The sequence below is a fragment of the Thalassophryne amazonica genome, chromosome 21 (assembly GCF_902500255.1).
Source record: "Thalassophryne amazonica chromosome 21, fThaAma1.1, whole genome shotgun sequence".
NCBI lineage: Eukaryota > Metazoa > Chordata > Actinopteri > Batrachoidiformes > Batrachoididae > Thalassophryne > Thalassophryne amazonica.
Window position 1 is genome coordinate 37,546,596 of NC_047123.1, and position 19,373 is coordinate 37,565,968.

At 43.5% G+C, this 19,373-nt stretch overlaps 1 protein-coding gene across 3 annotated transcripts; it reads left to right on the plus strand.

Moving 5' to 3' along the window:
• The first annotated feature begins 268 nt into the window (after nucleotides 1-268).
• Nucleotides 269-19,339, plus strand: LOC117503401 (filamin-A-interacting protein 1-like). 3 transcript variants are annotated; one of them, XM_034162615.1, is made up of 7 exons: nucleotides 269-693; nucleotides 7,955-8,212; nucleotides 9,052-9,225; nucleotides 10,344-10,522; nucleotides 14,037-16,728; nucleotides 16,980-17,037; nucleotides 19,162-19,339. In XM_034162615.1, the coding sequence occupies exons 2-7, from the start codon at nucleotides 7,964-7,966 to the stop codon at nucleotides 19,203-19,205; spliced, it is 3,396 nt and encodes a 1,131-aa protein (XP_034018506.1). In that variant the 5' UTR covers nucleotides 269-693; nucleotides 7,955-7,963; the 3' UTR covers nucleotides 19,206-19,339. The 3 variants fall into 3 exon arrangements, with proteins under 3 accessions (XP_034018506.1, XP_034018505.1, XP_034018507.1); XM_034162614.1 differs by lacking the exon at nucleotides 19,162-19,339 and having other exon boundaries at nucleotides 16,980-17,397; XM_034162616.1 differs by lacking the exons at nucleotides 7,955-8,212; nucleotides 19,162-19,339 and having other exon boundaries at nucleotides 16,980-17,399.
• Nucleotides 19,340-19,373: the final 34 nt, after the last annotated feature.

The window sequence follows — 19,373 nt, forward strand, 5'->3', positions numbered from 1 at the left end:
AGGGTGAACATGAGGCCAAAGGTTAAGTGTCTTGGTTACAGTGATCCAAACTACCTTATGGATGAATAAAAACAAACTCGGCACCTGAGCAAGTCTTTGGATGTGCTGCTCAGGGTCTGGAGGTCGTGCAGGGTCGGGTCGCCTTAAGGTCGCAGGGCCCAGAATATGAATATTCTATGACAATGCCCCTGAACCTGACATAAATTTAAAAGAGCCCCGTCCAGTGCGACTGGCCTGAGCAGGAGGAGTGGTCAGGCTGCTGACTGACGGTTCAGCTGTTGGGGGGTTTGGAAAAGACTCAGTCAGTTCAGCTGCTCGGCCGCACTGAGATCGCAGGTTAAATTTAGAGCAGACTCGCACTTCTGTCCAGGAACAAACAGACGAGGACGAGCTGGATGTCTTGCAGCAAAAGCAAGAAGTGATTCTTCTGCAGCAGTCTGTCTTCTCTCTGTCTCCAGTGTGAACGCTTCTTCTCTCAGCCATCTGCTCTGACTGACAGAAGGACAAAACCTCACACCACTCTGCTCCTTTGCCTGAAAAAGAACACGAGCTGAAGAGGAACTTTAAAGGAAGAATTTATTTCAAACATAAACCATGTTAGTGATGACGTCTCCTCAGCGAATCTGACAGAAAAGAGTCCCATTTGGACTTTTTGACTGTAGTAGCTGGGACACACGAGAACTTTGAGCTCAGGTAAGATGAAAATCATTTATTATTAGCATAATATGATAAAAGTTCAAATTGCAAGAAATACTTTACATTTGATGCAGGTTCAAAATTGTATAAATTCTTCCAAAACATTTGTAGAAAGCCTGAATGTAACAACAGCACCAAAAATTAAAATAAAATACAAAAAACTGTAAATTTAAAAATTATAATAATTTATATTTAAAAGAAAAAAGTTGACTATGTAACCTCAAATATATCTTACAATGTTAGAAATTTAAACAAAAATCAGGTTCAGGTCACTTCAGCTATTAATGTGAACACACTGAAAATGGATAGAAACAAGAACAACTTAAAGGGAAAAAAATCTGATTTGGTGTGTTTTCACCACACAAAAATAAATTCAAGCAAAATGATCATATTCAGGTCACTTCAGCTGTTAATGTGAACACAACACATGTTCAGGTATTTTGGGGCTGTTTAGCTCTTATTTATGTGCAGTTAGAAAGTGACAGGGAATGTTGGGAATACTGTGAATGCTGACTGCTGTTATTCATCTGCTCATCAAACAATAACTGCTTCATTAGCTGATTATAAATAGCTGTAATTTGATTTGTTCTGAGCTGTTGTAGATGTGTTTCAAAAGTTTTGTTTTTAAGACATATAGCCGAAGAAAAAGATTCAACTTGTTTTATTTTGATCCTGTGATAATGATGAACTAGAATGAAATTAAAACCAGAGACAACGCGTGTCATGACTCATGAGTGGATAATTTAATTACCACACACACACACACACACACACACACACAGAATCACTTCATACACTGTGGAATCAACAGGAAGCATTAAAAAAAAAAAATCAAAATTCTCATTTAGTAGCTGTTTCACAGTGATTAAACTCAGTGATCTTTCTCCATGTTGCCAGATTGGGCTGATTTTGGTTGTTTTGGCTTTTTTAAGATTTCAGAATGAAGAGTCAGATTTTTATTTTATTTTTTTTTACATTTGTATAGATTCTAATGAAATGTTGCTAAAGAAGTCGATCGCTGGTTAAGAAACATTCGATTTGTTTTTGAGGTGGATCTGGATCCAGTTCTTATTTTTATGCAGCAGCACAGTTCCACAGTTCTCAGCACAGTTCTCATGGAGCCCACAGTCCACCTGAACATGATTAGGTTAGTCTGGAGTCTCCCAGCTCTTGATTTGCTGATTGATCTGACTGATCTGATTGGCTGTGGATGGAACGAGAAAACGTGCAGTTTTTAAACATTCTTGCCTTATGACATCACAAAGCTGTGCTGCCCTCCTCTGTCACTCTGCTGAGATTCCAGCATTTGCAGAAGTTCTGACTCTTTGAGTGCTCCGCTAGTTAGAAGCGTTCTATGGTAATTGGCTGCTTCACTTTGTGTCACTGTGTCTTCCAGCACAGATAAGACAGGAACATGAGCTCACTGGGCTAATTCAGATCAGAAATCTGCATGGGAGGGCTGCGGGGGGGGGGGGGGGGGGGGGGGGGGTGCAGGGTCCAACGTCTGCCCTCTTGTTTGGTTTCATAACAGCAACTGCTGTTCCCATGACAGCATAACAGGGAGAAGAGAGCAGGACCCGGCTGGTTTATGGTCCAGTCAGACCAGCGTAAATCAGACAACACAATAACGTCATCATGCAGTCATCAGAACTATTCATCCATCTGCTCTGTGTCACCCACCCATCCGTCGTGATGCTGATCCCCAAACTGCACACGACTATCGCAACAAGTTACCGTCTGTAATTTTATACAACTTTGCACCCAAGTGTGTGTTGGTCTGAAAATGAGGTGGCGTGCTGGTGGAAGCAGTGACTGACTGTGCCATAGAACAACAACCTGGTCTGAAGTCGAGCGCGGTACATTGTGTTACTTAAGCGGTGCAACACTCACGTGCACCTTACACAAACAGGTTCACAGTATGTTTGTATCCACAACAAAGTGAAGTGAAAACAACTATTACATGAAAGAAACTCAAACACTGTTTCCCCTCAGGGAGCCTTGGTGGACCAGGTTCCCCAGTACACTCTGACAGGTTGGCACTGATTAATTCAACAGAAAACCTCTTATTGAGTCCATTTTTTAAAAAATATAAAAGCACTGTGCACCTGGCAAAAATTCCACTTCTTCAAGGGGATGACAGATAATCTGGTTGGTTTAGTTCATGTTGTACCAAAATACACGACGATGAATGCTGCTTCAGACAGAATTATATTTAGTATTTTATCCAGTGTTGCAGGAAGCAAACTGTGTTTGAATAAATGCTGTTATTGTATAACTTTGTCTTTCTGCATCCAAAATATGAACTGATTGAACAATAAGCTTTGTTTTTTTTTTATGATTCTTCACCCTTGACAGCAGAGGCAGTTTCTGATGTTTTGTTCTTCACCTTTGGGAAAACATAGCGATGTTTTAGACGTTTTTGTTCCACGTCTCACATGGAATAACGAGAAAAACTCATTAAAGTTACTTCAGTTGGTAACATGCAAATGAACTGAGTTTGTCCAGTGTAAATATTACGTGTTAATTGTTTGAATGTTACCAGCTGAGGGCGTCACAGTGGCTCAGTGGTTAGCACGGTTGCGTCACAGTGAGAAGGTTCCAGGTTCGTGCTCCGCCTGGTCCTTCCTGTGTACATGTTCTCCTCGTGTTTGCTTCCTTCCACTTCTAAACACATGCAGGTTTGTTGAACGTGCAACTCTACGTGAGCTGACCGTAGGTGAGGGCGTGTTTGTCTGTATGTGGCGTGGTGATGGACGCATCCTGCAGGGTGAACCCGCTTCTCCTCCAGTGGTGGCTGGGATTGACTCCATGACCCTTAGGTGGAATAAGCGGGTTTAGAAAATGGATGTTAGTCGTTGAGGCACTTTTCAAAGTTGGTCCAACGCTCCTCTTTCTTCAGTGTGCTGTGGGGAGGAGTTGTTGTTTTTGTCATGGGGTTGAAATGTAGGAGAATTTGCCCAGAAACTATCATCATCTCTAATCAAAGTGGTCATAAAACAAAAACAAAGTAACGACTTCTGATGGTGGAAGAAAAGGACTTCAGTGCCGGCACGTTCTGGTCTCTGAGCCGTTTGTCAGGTTCACGAAGTTCTGCAACAAGCTGATGGGACTCGTTACACCTCTGGAGGTAACTGGTCTGTAAAAATCAGCAGTGACCAAAACATCTTTTCCCCTCAGAACATCTGCCATCTGTGGTTCCAGCTCAGTTTTCCAGCCCCCTCTTTTCTCAGGTTTTTATGAGGGAAGTGACTTCATGCTCCTTCAATTTGAAAGGCATGTGAGACTTGGCTTCTGGTGGACGGCGTGTTGGGGGTGATGTCATCTTTCTGGACTGGTCACCACTGATTAGAGCTCTCGCACAAACCACCCGGAGGATAAAAACCTGCCTTGTCTCAGCCCGTGAATTTCCCTCCATGACGACTGACGGGAATGTGAGCTCGGTCACCTCCTGAATCAATCTGGCACTGCGGACATCCATCTGACATCATTTCTTTGTGGGCGTCCAGATTATGTCACTTCATGTAGGGAATCTGATATCATAAACAAGTCGGTGCAATATTTATAGTCCATGAGCCAAGCAGGTTTTCAATACCTCTTATGACGGATAAACAACAGTTACAATCCAGCCTGGCCTCCAAATGTATGGTGGCCATTCCATTGCCAGGTAGGGGACAAGGAAAAACTTTTTTTTTTACATGCTCCAGTCATATTGTAAAGTATACTGTATTATTTGTTTGATCATCAGGATTCCAAAAATGTATAATTTGTACTATTTTTATTGAATGTTATGGAGTTATGGGGTAAAAACAAACAGCAAAATTGGTGACGAAGATCAATTTCAGTTTGCACAGGGGTCAAAAGTTATAGTTGCTCCAATTTTAGTAAAAAGTGATGGAAATTATTGGTTGACCTAATATGGTTTTAAACTAGGAGTAGTTTGCACCATCTGTTATGCTTAGTTGTTACATTATGGAGTAACATATATCATCAATCCAATAATCAGTCTTGTTTGACCTTTCCATTCCATTGACCTTTCTATTTGTTGATCCTTTTAGAGCAACCATATGTAACACTTTTTTAAATTAATTTTTTTTTTTTTTTTTTACCACTGCACAAACTGAACTTGACCTTTATCACCATTGTTGCTGTTTTTCCCCATAACTCCAGAACATTCAGTCACAGATGGTCCAAACGGTACCTTTTTGGAATCTTTATGAGACAAATAATGTGGCATATTTTTCAAAATGACTGCAGCATTTTTAAATGTTGATGACCTCTGTGTAATTCTTCATTGACCCCTACCTGACTATAGCTGCCACCCTGGGATGGCCACCATACATTTTGTGTAGACCGTGGTACACTGAGGCTGGATTGTAACTGTTGTTTATTCCCCTTAAGTGGTTCAGATTAGGTCAAAATTGGCTTCAGGCTCATGGACTAATACTTGCCACATGCACAGCAGAACATTATTTGAAAAAAGTTGAGAATTAAAATGAATTCTTAATTGAATTTTTGGCCATTTAACATGATCCAGTGGTTTCTATTATTTTTGAATATCAGCATTCGCTCTGTGAAAAGGACTACATGTGGACGTCACCAAAGACGAAGACTAAACATATCCTCATTGGCCAATCATTTGGCAACAACAGTGCGGTCGTCCTACGCGGCCAAATCCACCAATAAATCTAAAGCCACAGTCATACTGGGAGCTATCTGAGCTACTTATATCCTGCCAGTGTGACGCTAACCATCAAACACAAGTCCATTTCCAAGCCAGCTTCATACTAACTAGCCAAACCAGCTGGCTTGGCAGGCAGTTATATTTGTCGTGTAACCATATCAAATGTTTTTGAGCTTCTGACACTAACTGCCAGCTCTGAAAGGGAACTGCGGGATTTAGAATGAGGATCCAAGCCAACATCTCAGCTGCCTACAAACCTTGAAAATCACTTTCTCCTAAATGGGTTAAACGGACAGTGACATTGTAAGGGAACTTCCTTCTAGTCCTGGGGTCCATTAGTCCTATGGTCTTCTAATTCTAGGGTCCACTAGTCCTACGGTCCTCTAATCCTAGAGCCTTCTAGTCCTAGGGTCCACTAGTCCTACAGTCCTCTAATCCTAGGACCTTCTAATCCCAGGGTCCACTACTTCTGGAGTCCACTAGTCCTACGGTCCTCTAATCCTAGGGCCTACTAGTCCTAGTCCTATTATTAAGGAGAGCATGCTGAAGTTGTTTTTACATTTTTGGTAGGCTATATGTTGCACTAAAGTAGGTTCAGAAATGTTAAAAGAGTGTGATGATTAAACCAACCCCATTTAATTATGGTGAATTACATAACAGTACAATTAAAGGTGATAAATAGTGTATGTCAACACAATCGTGTTTTTTTTTTTTTATTGAACAAAACTGGTTTGTTAGCTATTTGAAAGTATTACATTTATTTGTAAACTTTAAAATCAGTTTGGGGTTGTAATATACACCATCAAATAATATAAAGAGGTTATAACCAGTGGACCCTAGGACTAGTGGACCCTAGGAGCAGTGGACCCTAGGACTAGTGGACCCTAGGAGCAGTGGACCCTAGGACTAGTGGACCCTAGGAGCAGTGGACCCTAGGACTAGTGTAGCACCTCCATCAGGTGAAAAAGCACTACAGAAGTGGAGTCCATGTTCTTAAATGGGTTCACATTTAACTCATTTCTCTAAAATGCACAAAAATTCAGGAAATTTGTGCACATCTGGATTTCTGCTGGGTCCACTTGTGTCGTGTAATATATTTGCTGGAGCAGGCTAGCAAGCTAACTAGCACTGTCACTTGAATAATAAGTTAATAACGAGAGGAATTGATTTGGATAATCTTGTCTCGTTTTGCAACCGACTACAAACTATATTTCTCTGTTTTATAACCTTTTATAGTTAATTCTCTTAGAATTTTGCCACGTTGTTCATGATGCAACAAGCTAATACGTTAGCCACCATTTTTGGATGCTGTTTAATTCCATTTCCTCAAGTGTTGTCAAGACGGGTTATAGTTTGGTTTTCTAAACTAAATGTAACAGGCAGAATGCGTCGTAACGTGCACTTTGCGTCTGTGTTTTTCCATGAAAGGAGACGCGTTCCAAAGCTGTGCTTCTCCGCGGCTGAGAGGTTTTCTTGGGATAATTGCTGTGCATATTTCCTCTTAAACTGGGCTGCGTTTATGATTTCTATTTTCGTAGGAGCCTCTTTGTGGCTCTGCTGCTCCCTCGTTGGTGCAGACTTAAGACCTCCATGTAAGGCAGCACGGTACGATGGCGGCCCGTTCAACTTCCTTTTCAGCTGTCAGATGGTGCAAAATGTGACCCCATCACCTGCTGGTTCAGACACACTGTTCTCTATTTTTTCTATATTTATTTGATACCACTCACATCTGACAATCAGCCTGTTAGTTTGAAATTCCTGCTGTTTACTGGGATGAATCCACACACTCTTTGTGTCGTATGTAACCTTCGCCAATGTCTAAAAGTCCAGTGACGGAGAGAAGACACAACTTTGACAACTTATGTCACCTGCAAATCAAAAAAAAAAAAAAAAAAAAAAACTTGCATCAATTCTGCAGCAGGTCGTTGCAGCAAAAATACTCCCACAAACAACAAGACGTGCAGTAATTTAAATGTGTCCGCTGCAAACTCACATAATGCACATAAAAACGCACACGTGCTGCAAATAACCACAACAGAAGTATGCCAACAACACAAACAGAGATTTCTGCTGTGAGATCTTTTACTGACTGACCGTGTTCAGCTCATTGTGGTGCTCTGTTGTGGGCATGAAGACTCTACTGGCAATCTGACATTTGACCCCAGTGACTTTGACCTTCACCCTGTGGTTAGGGTTAGACCCGTGGCTGACTTTGCCAGGACAAAGAGTGTGAAAATCAAACGCTGTGACTCTGACAAAATTAATTCTTTCAGGGCAAATTCAAGGTCAACTTTCATTGACATCAGACACCCCATCAAGAAAACCTTGGACCGACCCTGCCTGTGACTCTGTCACCGTCAGAATTTAAAACCTCTGAGGTTTTGGCAAATTTGGGATGTTGGTGCGTCCCTTAAAGTAACCAATAACATGGCCAGTGTTGCTTCCCCGCCGGGAGTCACGGGGTCGGTTTTAGTCAAGTGACAGGTTCAAACCTCAGCAGCTCACTGGACAAATAACTTCATCCGCTGCTCGTTTAAATTAACAACATCACCGCTGTCCCATTTCCCCTTCACGCAGGTTGAAAATATGAGATCTCGGAGCTGCACCATGGATGGTCCAGATGACGGACAGATTCAACCCACTAAAGGTTTTATCAAGCAGGATGAGGACAACACACCTGAACTGACGAAGAGGAAGACGAAGGTCCAGCGAGAGGAGAAGGATGGGAGGAAGGAGGTGTGTGGGACAAAGAAGAGACCTGTGGAGACATCATCTCAGAATCTGTCCAAGGAAGATCTGCTGCGGCTGCTGGGGATTATGGAGGGAGAGGTTCAGGTGGGACACACAGCACCTCAAACACTAGGAGCTGATGTTGGCTGTTAATCTGGATTTTCTTTCTTTTATGAAGAGATGTGGTGCTTTTTTTGGTGGTGGTGGTGGTGGGGGGGGGGGGGGGGGGGGGTTAATTTGATGATCTGGATGAAATCAGATAAAATCAGAATCTTGTGTTGGTTTCAACAGATCTCAGTCAGGAGACAGTCCAGGAGTGTCCAGCCTCCGAGTGGTCTGTTAGTATCATATAGAAACGGTGTCACGTCTCACTAAACGTGCACAGAGGCAGACTGGGAGCTGCTGCTTCCCTCAGTGACGCACTGCTCTTTCTCTAAGTAGAGGGGCTGTGATGTCAGCAGGCAGCGTGTAAAAATAGGACCACAGCAGGGTTTGGCGTCAGCGCTGAGGCATATTGACTTTTCACAGCGTGCAGGGGCTCAGAGTTTGAAAATAGCCCTTATCGGGGTGGAAAGAGCCCAGCGGCTGCAGTCTGATAATGACTTTGTGACGGCGCTCTCGCAGAGGCAGGATACTGATGATGCTGCTGCCTCGCCCTCTGTTTCCAAGCTGCCAGTCTGTTTGGCTGCAGAATATTTTTCATTTACAGACTGAACTGACAGATAACAAACAGAGGGACGCATCACATTTGGACACTGACATGATGAAGAATATCAAAAGCAGGTGATGTTGGTCAGGTCCCACAGCACCGAGGAGCTGCGCAGCATCGTCTCCTTCCACACTGACATGTTTTTTTGGAAGAAATTTGTTAAGAAATTCCAAAAGGAAGTCACTTTTTTTGTTGTTTTTAGCTTTAACATAAAGCGTGGGTTGTGTTTCTTCAGGCCAGAGAGGACATCATCAACCTGCTGAGGTTAGACCGAACTGGACCAGAGATCCTGGAAGCCCACTACGGTTCTGCAATCCCCACCAATCCGCTGCAGGCCCTGCAGAGAGACGGCCTGCTCAGCCCCAGCTCGAACTGCATCGACGATGTGTACGAGACACCCATGATCGAGGTGAGATCCACCTCGGTGGATGACTCAGTGGTCATCTTTATGATGTCATAAAAAGGAGACAAAAAGTCGGTTGAAGTGTTTTGTCGAAGGACACAGACAGGTAGCTTGAAGCACAAACCTGGAATCAAACCCCAGTCTACACAGGCTGGCAGTCCAAATTTGATGCCACAGAGCCGCCTGCTCTGTGATGTCATAAGGCAAGAACGGCGAAGAGAAGATCAAAGGACATTTGATTTTACAAAGAGATTTTTTTTGTAGATTGTCAAAGTTTCTCCTGTGTACAATCAGACAGAACATCCAAACTCCTCCATCAGATAGTCGTGGCCAAAACATCGAGAACCTACAACATACATCTAACGGGAACAGACTGTTAAATCTGTCAAATCCCACCAGAACCGTGTCTCTCATCCTCAGACAGAATTCTTACTGATTGAACATTAAATTGCGATAAGATATTTACTTCCATGACAGTAGTCTCACAGATGTATATGATGATTAAATTACAATTGATTTCAACAGGATAGTCAGCAAAAAAAAAAAAAAAAAAAAAAAAGCGTTTCCTGTGACCTTTGACCCCAAAAATGAGGTCACAAACAGCAGTACAACCTTGAGTTTTACAGGCAGCCTTAAAGTTGCTTAAACATGTTTTCTGAGTTACTTCTTAATTCTGACTGTGAGGGGACAGGAGCTGGAAACGGGTTTGATCCCTGTGTGCGTCTGTGACCTTCTCTGAACCATCACTCAGCACCACGTCCCTGCAGACAGACCCAAGATATTTGGGATGTAAATTCATCTCACAATCCTCTGGCATGAATTCATAAAGTGCCAAACCTCGCACACTTTTTCTGTGTTAAATCAGGGAGGAATCAAATGTGAGCGAGTGCACAAACACCCATCCCGCTGCAGTCGAGAGACAGATCTCTGATTCTAAAGCAAACAGGACAACGGGACAAAAACTGGCTGCAAACCACTAAATTGTGTTATTTATGTTTTACAAAAAAATTCACTATTTCTGACCTAATAAAAACAGGGGACGAATAATGAAGTGATGATTTGTGATGTTGCATTTACAGACTTGGTTGTAATGTAGGAGTTTTCAGTGTTGCGTTTCTTCTCAGCTGGACCGGTTGGAGAACAAGCAGAGGGAGACGTACCGGAGGATGCTGGAGCAGCTGCTGCTGGCGGAGAAATGCCACCGCCGCACCATCAATGAGCTGGACAACGAGAAACGAAAACACGCCGATTTCATCAACAAGAGTGACGACTTCACCAACCTGCTGGAGCAGGAGAGGGAGAGGTCAGGGCGAGTTCGTGTTTCCCACCGAGTACATCTACACACCTTACACATTTCTATTATACATGGCTAAAAATACCACAATGACCATTTTGATGCCATATATACACACAATTATACATATTCTCAGGTGCTTCAACTGATTCTGGTTTGTCATTAAAATGCAGCTGCTGATGCTTTAAATGTTCTCTGGGAGGGATCATTTATGATATAGAGATTAGTGGGACTGTTATGGATTTGGAGACAAACTCAAAGAGGTGAGATTGAGATGGTTTGGACATGTGCAGAGGAGAGACCCAGGGTATATAGGGAGAAGGATGCTGAGGATGGAGCCACCAGGCAGGAGGAGAAGAGGAAGGACAAAGAGGAGGTTTATGCAGGTGGTTGGCGAGACAGAGGAAGACACAGAGGACAGGGTGAGATGGAAACGACTGATCTGCTGTGGCGCCCCCTAACGGGAGCAGCTGAATGACAAAGAAGAAGAAGATTGCATGCACAAAGCAACACGCCACACAAAGGCATCATCAGTGATGCATTCATGAGTTGCAGTAAAACTTGTGCAGCTGCTTATGAGCATCAGCTCTTTCAGAAGCGGCCTGTAGTGAACCGGGCTCTCTCCCACAGCCCTCTGCAAAGTGTGCATGAAAGAAAAGGTTCACTGCCAACTCCCCAAAATTACAGGCAGCCAGGAGAAAGTGTAAACAGCTTGTCCACAAAATGCAGACAGCGAGCGCTGGAATATTTCTGCACATGTATCATGTGGTGTAACGAAGAGCAGCGCATCTGTGCGCTCTCTGCACCGCTCAGATTAGACTGCTTTAGGAACCTTTGCAGTGCAAACCACAGGCCTCCTCCGCTGTCTGCAGCCGTGATCTCACACACACACACACACACACACACAATTCTGCTATTACAGATCCTTTGTAGCCAGGTCATGTCACTTTGCATAATAGCACTATAATGATAAAGACCCTTCAACTACGGCACTGTTCCGAAAAACAAATCATCACTCCGCCTGTGCATTGTTGCCTTGTTTCTATGGCGACATTGCTGGGGGAATGAGGGACAGCAGATAAGTCACGCCGCAGATGAGAAAAATGCACCAGAGAGAAATGTTTAGACATTAAAGTGCCTTCATGTGTTAATCAAAACTGCTCCATCAGACCCCCCCCTTCCTTGTTTTGGAGGACAAAATGAGGAGAAAAGAGAGGAAAAACCTCCTCCTTAGAGTCCAATCAAGGGCAGCGCCTGGAGGATGACATCAGCAGCTCCTGGCGCAGCGCCGTTTGTCAAAACATTCAGCTTTCATTGTGAATTAACAGGAGATGTTCAGAACGAGGCGGCTGATTTCCTGCAGAGCCGAAGCTCCTGTGTTCAGCCTCAAAGAACACACTTAACCACATCACATTCACCAAACATACTGCTGGAGATGCACAAAAGTTCTGCCAAATCCCAGTGTGGCTCTCAACAGGATCCACAGTGGTGAGCGTTAGCAAGTGGGGGCAGTTGAAAGCAGGGGGGGGACATCAGAGGGCCCAATCGTTCATGTTACCAATCAATGACAAATACTCTGCTGATCAATAGAAACTTTAGAACATCTCTCTTGCTCTATTGCTTGCAAAGATACAGCAGAAAGTATGTTGTTCACACCATGTTTTTGTTGACCTTGACCTTTGTCCAGCCCTCTGCAAAGGTCATCATCTCAAGTAATATTCCCACCAGAGTTTGGTGAAAACTCATCCAGCCATTTATTTAGTTCACAGGAAGCAAACACAAGACTGATTATAAGACCCTGTTTCATGTCATCGTGCAGAGTTTAAAAAAAGACATGAAAGAGACCAAACACTCACAAAACATGAACTTTCCCATGTTCAAAGTGTCACAATCCAGAAAAAAAAGGTAAAAACAGACAAACATACAAACAAAAACTTCTAAATTGTTATTCCACCATGTTTTTTTTCAAAGTTGACTGGGAAACCCCTTGAGAAAATGTAATGCGCCTTAACACAGCTGATGTTCTGTTTTTATCCTGCTATCTTCTGATCGTCTAGCATCTTCGTGGGATTTTTTTCTTGTAATATGTTAAAAATTCCCAAAAAGAAAGAATAATCTATACCTGTATTCCCGTAATCAGTTTTCTGAGGCCTTTGTTTGATGAAAGGGTTTTTTGGACATGAATCCTACTGATGTACGAGGTTTATTAGATAATAAACCGACCCTTTTATTTTTTTTTAACTATATGGATTTGAATGACGTGCGATTACACCAATCATGCTTGAACCCTCGTGCGCATGCGTGAGTTTTTTCACGCGTGTCGGTGATGTCATTTCCCTGTGGGCAGGCCTTGAGTGAGATGTGGTCCCGCCCTCTCGGCTGAATTCCTTTGTTTCACACGCTGCTCCAGATGGCGTGCGTTGCTTTATCAACATTTTTTCTGGACCTGTGAGGAATATCCGAGTGGACACTATTCGAGAAATTAAGCTGGTTTTCGGTGAAAAGTTTAACGGCTGATGAGAGATTATGGGGTGTTTCTGTCGGTGTAAGGACTTCCCACAGAGCAGGACGTCGCGCAGCGCTTCCAGGCGATGTCGTCGGCCTGTTTCGAGCTGAAAACATCCTCATTTAAGGCTTAATTCACCCAGGACATCGTGAGAGAACAGAAAAGATTCAGAAGAGGCCGGCATGAGGACTTTATGCGGACATTCCACTGTTTAAGGACATTTTTTAATGAAAGACGTTCGCACAATGTGTGCGCCGCAACATGAAAAACACCTCCATTTGTAAAATTCAGGTGGCTTTTGATGGCTTTCAACAAGTGAGTAACTGAGAAATTGTTTAACAGCTTGGGCATGTTCCAACTTGTCCGTTAAGGTTTCCAACGGAGGTGTTTTTCCTGTCGCGACCCCCCGCGGTCGGGTCCGGCCCGACATGCGACTCTGCCTGCATGTTCTTTCATTACAAAATGTCCGTTAACAATGGAATGTCCGAATAAACTCCTCATGCCGACTTCTTCTGAAAGTTCTCTGTTCTCTGACGACTTCCTGGGTCAACAGAGCCTGAAATGTGGAAGTTTTCAACTTGAAACGGCGAGACGCTGCCGCCTCGAAGCGCAGATCGCCGTCAGGCGCCGTGGGCCGTCCTTACGGCGACACTACCAGACCAAAATCTCTTATCAGCCGTTAACATTTTCACCGAAAACCAGCTGAATTTATCGAATGGTGTCCACTCAGTTGTGCCTTACAGTTTTGAAAAAATTTTGATCAAACAAAGCAGCAGTCTCTGAGCCATTCCTAAACAATGAAAAAACGAGAGGGTGGGCGACTCCTCACTCAAAGACTGCCCACAGGCGAATGACGTAACCGACAGGCGTGAAAAAACTCTCACATGCCCACGAGGGTTCAAGCATGTCTGATGTAATCACACGTGATTCAAATCCATATGGTTTTTGAAAAAAATAATAAGGTCGGATACTTTTCTAATAGACCTCGTATAGTTTTTCTGTTGCTCTGCTTCTTAGACTCAAAAAGCTCTTGGAACAGGAGAAAGCCTACCAAGCCCGTAAGGACAAGGACCAAAGCAAAAGGTTGGAGAAGGTCAGAGCGGAACTGGTTAAACTCAAGTCCTTTGCTCTGATGTTGGTAGATGAGCGGCAGCTGCACATTGAGCAAATTGACCAGCAGAGCCAGAAGGTTCAGGACCTCACTCAGAAACTGCAGGAGAAAGAGCAGCGACTGGCGGCTGTTACTGACACTGCCAAGGAGGACAGCCAGAAGGTCCTGAAGTTAGAGGCTGAGCTGGAGCACAGAGCGGCCAAGTTTGCACAGGACCACGAGGAGCTGACCAACAAACTGGCCAACCAAGAGACCCAGAGCCGGCAGCTCAGGCTGAAGCTGGCCAGCATCAACCACAAAGTGGAGCAGCTGGAGGAGAGCAACAAGCTGCTGCAGAAATCTGAGGAGGACCTGCAGGAGCTGAAGGAGAAGATCAGCAAAGGAGAATGTGGGAGCTCAACGCTTATAGCTGAAGTGGAAAATCTGCGTAAGAAAGTGCAGGAGATGGAGGGCAAGGATGAGGAGATAACCAAAACAGAGACTCAGTGCAAGGAGCTGAAGAACAGGCTCCAGGATGAGCAGAACCACAGCAAGGAGCTGAGGCTGGAGGTAGACAAAATGCAGAAGAGAATGGTAGAACTGGAAAAGCTGGAGGGAGCTTTTACTCGGAGTAAAACGGAGTGCTCGCAGCTCCATATCAACCTGGAAAAGGAGAAACGTGTTGTGAAGGATCTGGCCAGCGAGCTGGACACCGTGAAAAGCCGCGTCAAAGAATTGGAGTCCTCAGAGTCCAGGTTCGACAAGGTGGAGATGCTCCTCAAAGATGACCTCATGAAGTTGAAGTCATTCACCGTCATACTGGTGGACGAAAGAAAAAACATGGCAGAGAGACTGAAACTTGAGGAACAGAAGAGCGACGATTTAAGTAAGATGTTAAAAGTGGAACAGAGCAAAGTGATGGAGGTGACAGAGAAGCTGTTTGAGGAGAGCAAGAAGCTCCTCAAACTCAAATCAGAGATGGAGGACAAAGTGACGACTCTGACTGAAGAGAAAGACAAGCTGAAAACTAAACTTGCAAGTGAAGAGGGAAAGTGCAGAGAGCTAAGTACCAAGATAACAGGAATGAAAGTAAAAATGGACAGACTGGAGGATTCAGAACGGGAGATGTTGAGGAGACAAATGGAAAAAAACAAGAATCCAGAAGAAGACAACAAAATAAAAGAACTCACACTAGAAATCGAAAGGCTGAAAAGCCGCCTGAAACAGCTGGAGGTGGTAGAAGGGGATTTAATGAAAACAGAGGACCAGTATGACCTGCTGGAGAAGAAGTTCAGAACAGAGCAGGACAAAGCAAACTCCCTCTCAAAACTGTTGGAAGAAATGAAAAGTCAGATCGCCAGGAACAAAGCTGTGGAGAAAGGTGAAGCTGTGAGTCCAGAGGCTGAACTGAGACTTCGCTGGAAGATGGAAGAGACTAGAACCCGAGAGCTGCAGCTAGATGTCCAAGCCCTGAAGGAGAAAATCCATGAGCTTATGAACAAGGAGGATCAGCTGTCCCAGCTTCAGGTGGACTACTCGCTGCTCCAACAGAGGTTAACTGAGGAAGGGCAGAAGAAGAAGAGCATGATGCAAGAAGTGGTGAACCTCACCAAGGAACTGGAAGCCACCAAGTGCTACAGCCGCGCTTTGAGGCCCAGTATGAACGGTAGAAGGATGGTTGATGTCCCAGTTACCTCCACAGCGGTGCAGACAGATATCGTGGAACCTGAGGCTGCTGAGGATGAGACAGCAGCAGGCTTCATCAGGAAATCTGTCCTTGAGGAACACCATTTAATGAGCAACCTCAGGCAGCAGGGGCTGAAGAAGCCAACTGTTCTGGAGCGATACCCACCAGCATCTTTAGAACTCGCAGGAAGAAGATCCTGGATACCTTGGATGAAAAAGAAAGAGGCCATCACTTTTTCTCCAACCCAACCACACAAGATGATCCCAAAGCCGCTACACATACGTGTTACCTCTGATCACGAAAACAGCACCGCCACCTTGGAGATCACCAGCCCTCGAGCAGAGGATTTCTTCTCCAGCACCACCATCATACCAACTCTTGGCCATCAGAAGCCTCGCATCACCATTGTCCCAAAGCCCACCACCGTGACCTCCAGGACTGAAAGTTGCAGTCGAACAAAATCTCCCGTTACAATCACAACCATCTCCAGGGCCAAGAGTCCAGAGAAGACCAACAGCTGCAGCTCTGACGGTCTTCAGTCACCGGTGTCCATCATCACGGTCAGCACCACTCCTGTGGCCGAAGCATGCGCTTCCCCTGAGCCGCAACCAGCCGCCACAGGACGCACGGTGTTCAGGGTGACCCCAGAAAAACAATCCGGGTTCAGGAAATTCAACAGCAACATCATCACCACAGAGGACAACAAGATCCACATCCACCTGGGGTCACAGTTCAGGAGGCCGCCCGAGGCCTGCCGCAGTCCTCTTCTGACTCTCAGACCTGGTGGCTCACAGGACCGGGACCTGCAGGCGGGAACTGTGCTCTGCTCTCCACGCCCACTCTCTGAGGGGAAGACGGCGCCAAGCAAAATGACCAGCAGCATAACCATCACACCCGTCACATCGCCGGCCTCCAAGCCCACGCCGTTTGCGGTCAGTGACCACGTTTTTACAGAAGGTCTCCATGCAATCTTAAGGTTTTATTTAAGAAAAAAAAATCTAATTCTTATTTTAAAGTAGAGGTCTCAAACTGATTCCAGAAAGGGCCAAGAGGGTGCCCTCTAGGCCCTTTCTGGAATCAGTTTGAGACCTCTACTTTAAAATAAATCAAGCATTTCTAACATTTTAGATTGCAGTTTCTTCAAAGGTCATCTCCACCAACAAACGCTGGTTTATTTCTCCAGGTCGGTTCAGACATACAGGCAGCTCGGACCACGGCCACACGGATCCCGCTGTCAAAAGGTATGAAACCAGGAAAGGCGCTTCAGGGTGTGTCCACACTGACGACGTTAGAGTCACGAGCACAGAGCCACTCGATGAAAGTTGAGCTGAGGAAGTCAACATTATGGAACTCGGCTTCGACAGGAGGAGGCTCGAGCTGAGGGCCGAGGATGAGTTTGTGACCAGTCTGCTCCCAAATGTATGAAATAAGCCACATCAGGATACAAACTCTCACTGTTTCCACAAAAATACAAAAAAAAAAACCTTAACTTTCCATAATATTTAAAAAATTCACTATTGTTTCGGAAGCATCTGATTGGATTTAACACTTGTTCTGAGAGAGGTTTACCAGATGAAATGATAAAAAAAAAATCTGTATGAAATTTTTATGTAATTTTGAAATAGTTGTTCAAATATCTGCTCAATCAATTCAAAATTTTCAATTCACATTTTTATCATTAATTCACCTTTAAATTTGAATGAAAATCCAGTTTAATTACTCTTAATTTGGTAATTTAGCATTTTAATAAAAAAATGTTTTAATCTGTGTTTTCCGTCACACCAGAGTTTTTCATTAAAAATATGATTTCAAATTTTAGTATGTGTTTAAAATTATATTGCTAATTCACTCTTTAATTTTAATTAAAAATCTAATTTAATAACACTTTTATTTTTTATGCATTTTAATTGCTTTAATTTACACTTTAAAAAGTTTTAATGTGTGTTCTTTCAGTCCAGAGGCTTTCATTAATTATTTCAAATTTTAATTATGTTTTAATTATATTATTTCAGATTTTGATTTAATTAATATGGAATAAAAAAAATACCTAAAATAAAAAAAAATGTATTTTTTTTAAATGATGTCAGTGTTCACTGGCTGTAGCTCAAGGCTTTTATTCACCTCATATGTCTCACAGCATGGATTTATTTCACTATTTCACCTTGCATAGAACATTTCCAGTCACTGTGAATTGTCATTTGTTGCTAAATAAAAGTTGTTTGTCTCTGAACCACTTATTATGGGGCTTCATGGCTTTCCTTTTTTTTTTTTTTTTTTTTTTTTTTGGTGTGTGTGTGTGTGTTTAAGCATCTGCATTATTGTTCCATGCTGTTACTTAAATCAAATTGCCATGAAAACTCACTTTCTGTTCTTGCATGTTTGTTCACATTGACATTTCCATGCAAATATTAATTTCACTCACAGTTTGATCAACAGCAGAAAAACAAAAACAAAGTGTGCAACATTTTTGACGAGTGCTGACTTTGTGCTGTCATATATATCAGCATATATCAGTGCCATTTTGATGCCATTTCCAAACAGTATTATTAGGCCAAGGTCAACTATTAAATTATAATTAAAGTTAAAGTGAAGAGACACAATTTAAAAGATGCAAAAAGTTCAGACTGTCTTATGTCAGCAGGTACTTTTTTTCATGAAGAAGAAGAAGAAAAGAAAGAGCATAAAAAACCAAACATATAGCCTGCTGACTTCTTTTTCACTTTTGGGATAGAAACCCTACATTCAGAGAATGCAAAACACAAGAAGCTACATAAGGAAGAACCAGCTATTGTTTGTTACATCATACTTTGTGCAATTAGTTTTTTTGTTTGTTTTTTTTTGTCCTTTTGCATTTTTACCACCATTAAACATTATATTTATGGTCAGAAAATGGTGAAAAGATTGAACCTGTAGAATAGAAACCATCACATCTTGATACACAAAATGATGAGGCGTTGTAAAGTTTCACAGGCGTTGGGTTAGTTTTCTGCCTCCTCTGCCATTGGTCAGATAAGTGTCAGTCTTTTGTAGTTCCCCCTGGAAAAGGGTCTTGAGGCTGAAGTGGTCAAATGCTCTGCTGATTGACTGTGTGAAGCCGTGACTGTTGAAGCTGCCACTTAAAGCTACAGTGTGTAGGATTTAGCACCACCTAGTGGTGAGGTTGCAGATTCTGAAGACACACAGAGTCGTTGTTGGAGGTAAATTAACCACTAAAGAACAGCTGGTTATGAAGCCTATATTCCGTTTCTGCACACTGAAGCTTTAAACATAAAATCATCAGCACCTGCTCGACGTTTCTCAGCGCCTCATGTCAGCTGAAAAAGTGTGACCTTCGAGGAAAGACCTGTTGTGATTCTCCACCACAGGTCCACTGGTGGCGGGCTCGTGGACAGCAAGCAGCCGGCGCTGAGCCGATCCCTGACGCTCACAAAATGTCCGATGGAATGAACAACAGGCGCTCGCCGAGAGCAAACGTCCCTCCCCCCAGCTGTTACATCATCACCACCGCTGCCCACGTCACCAACACCATCGTTCTCCCAGACGCTCGTCCTTTGATCCACTGGTCCCTCGGATCCTG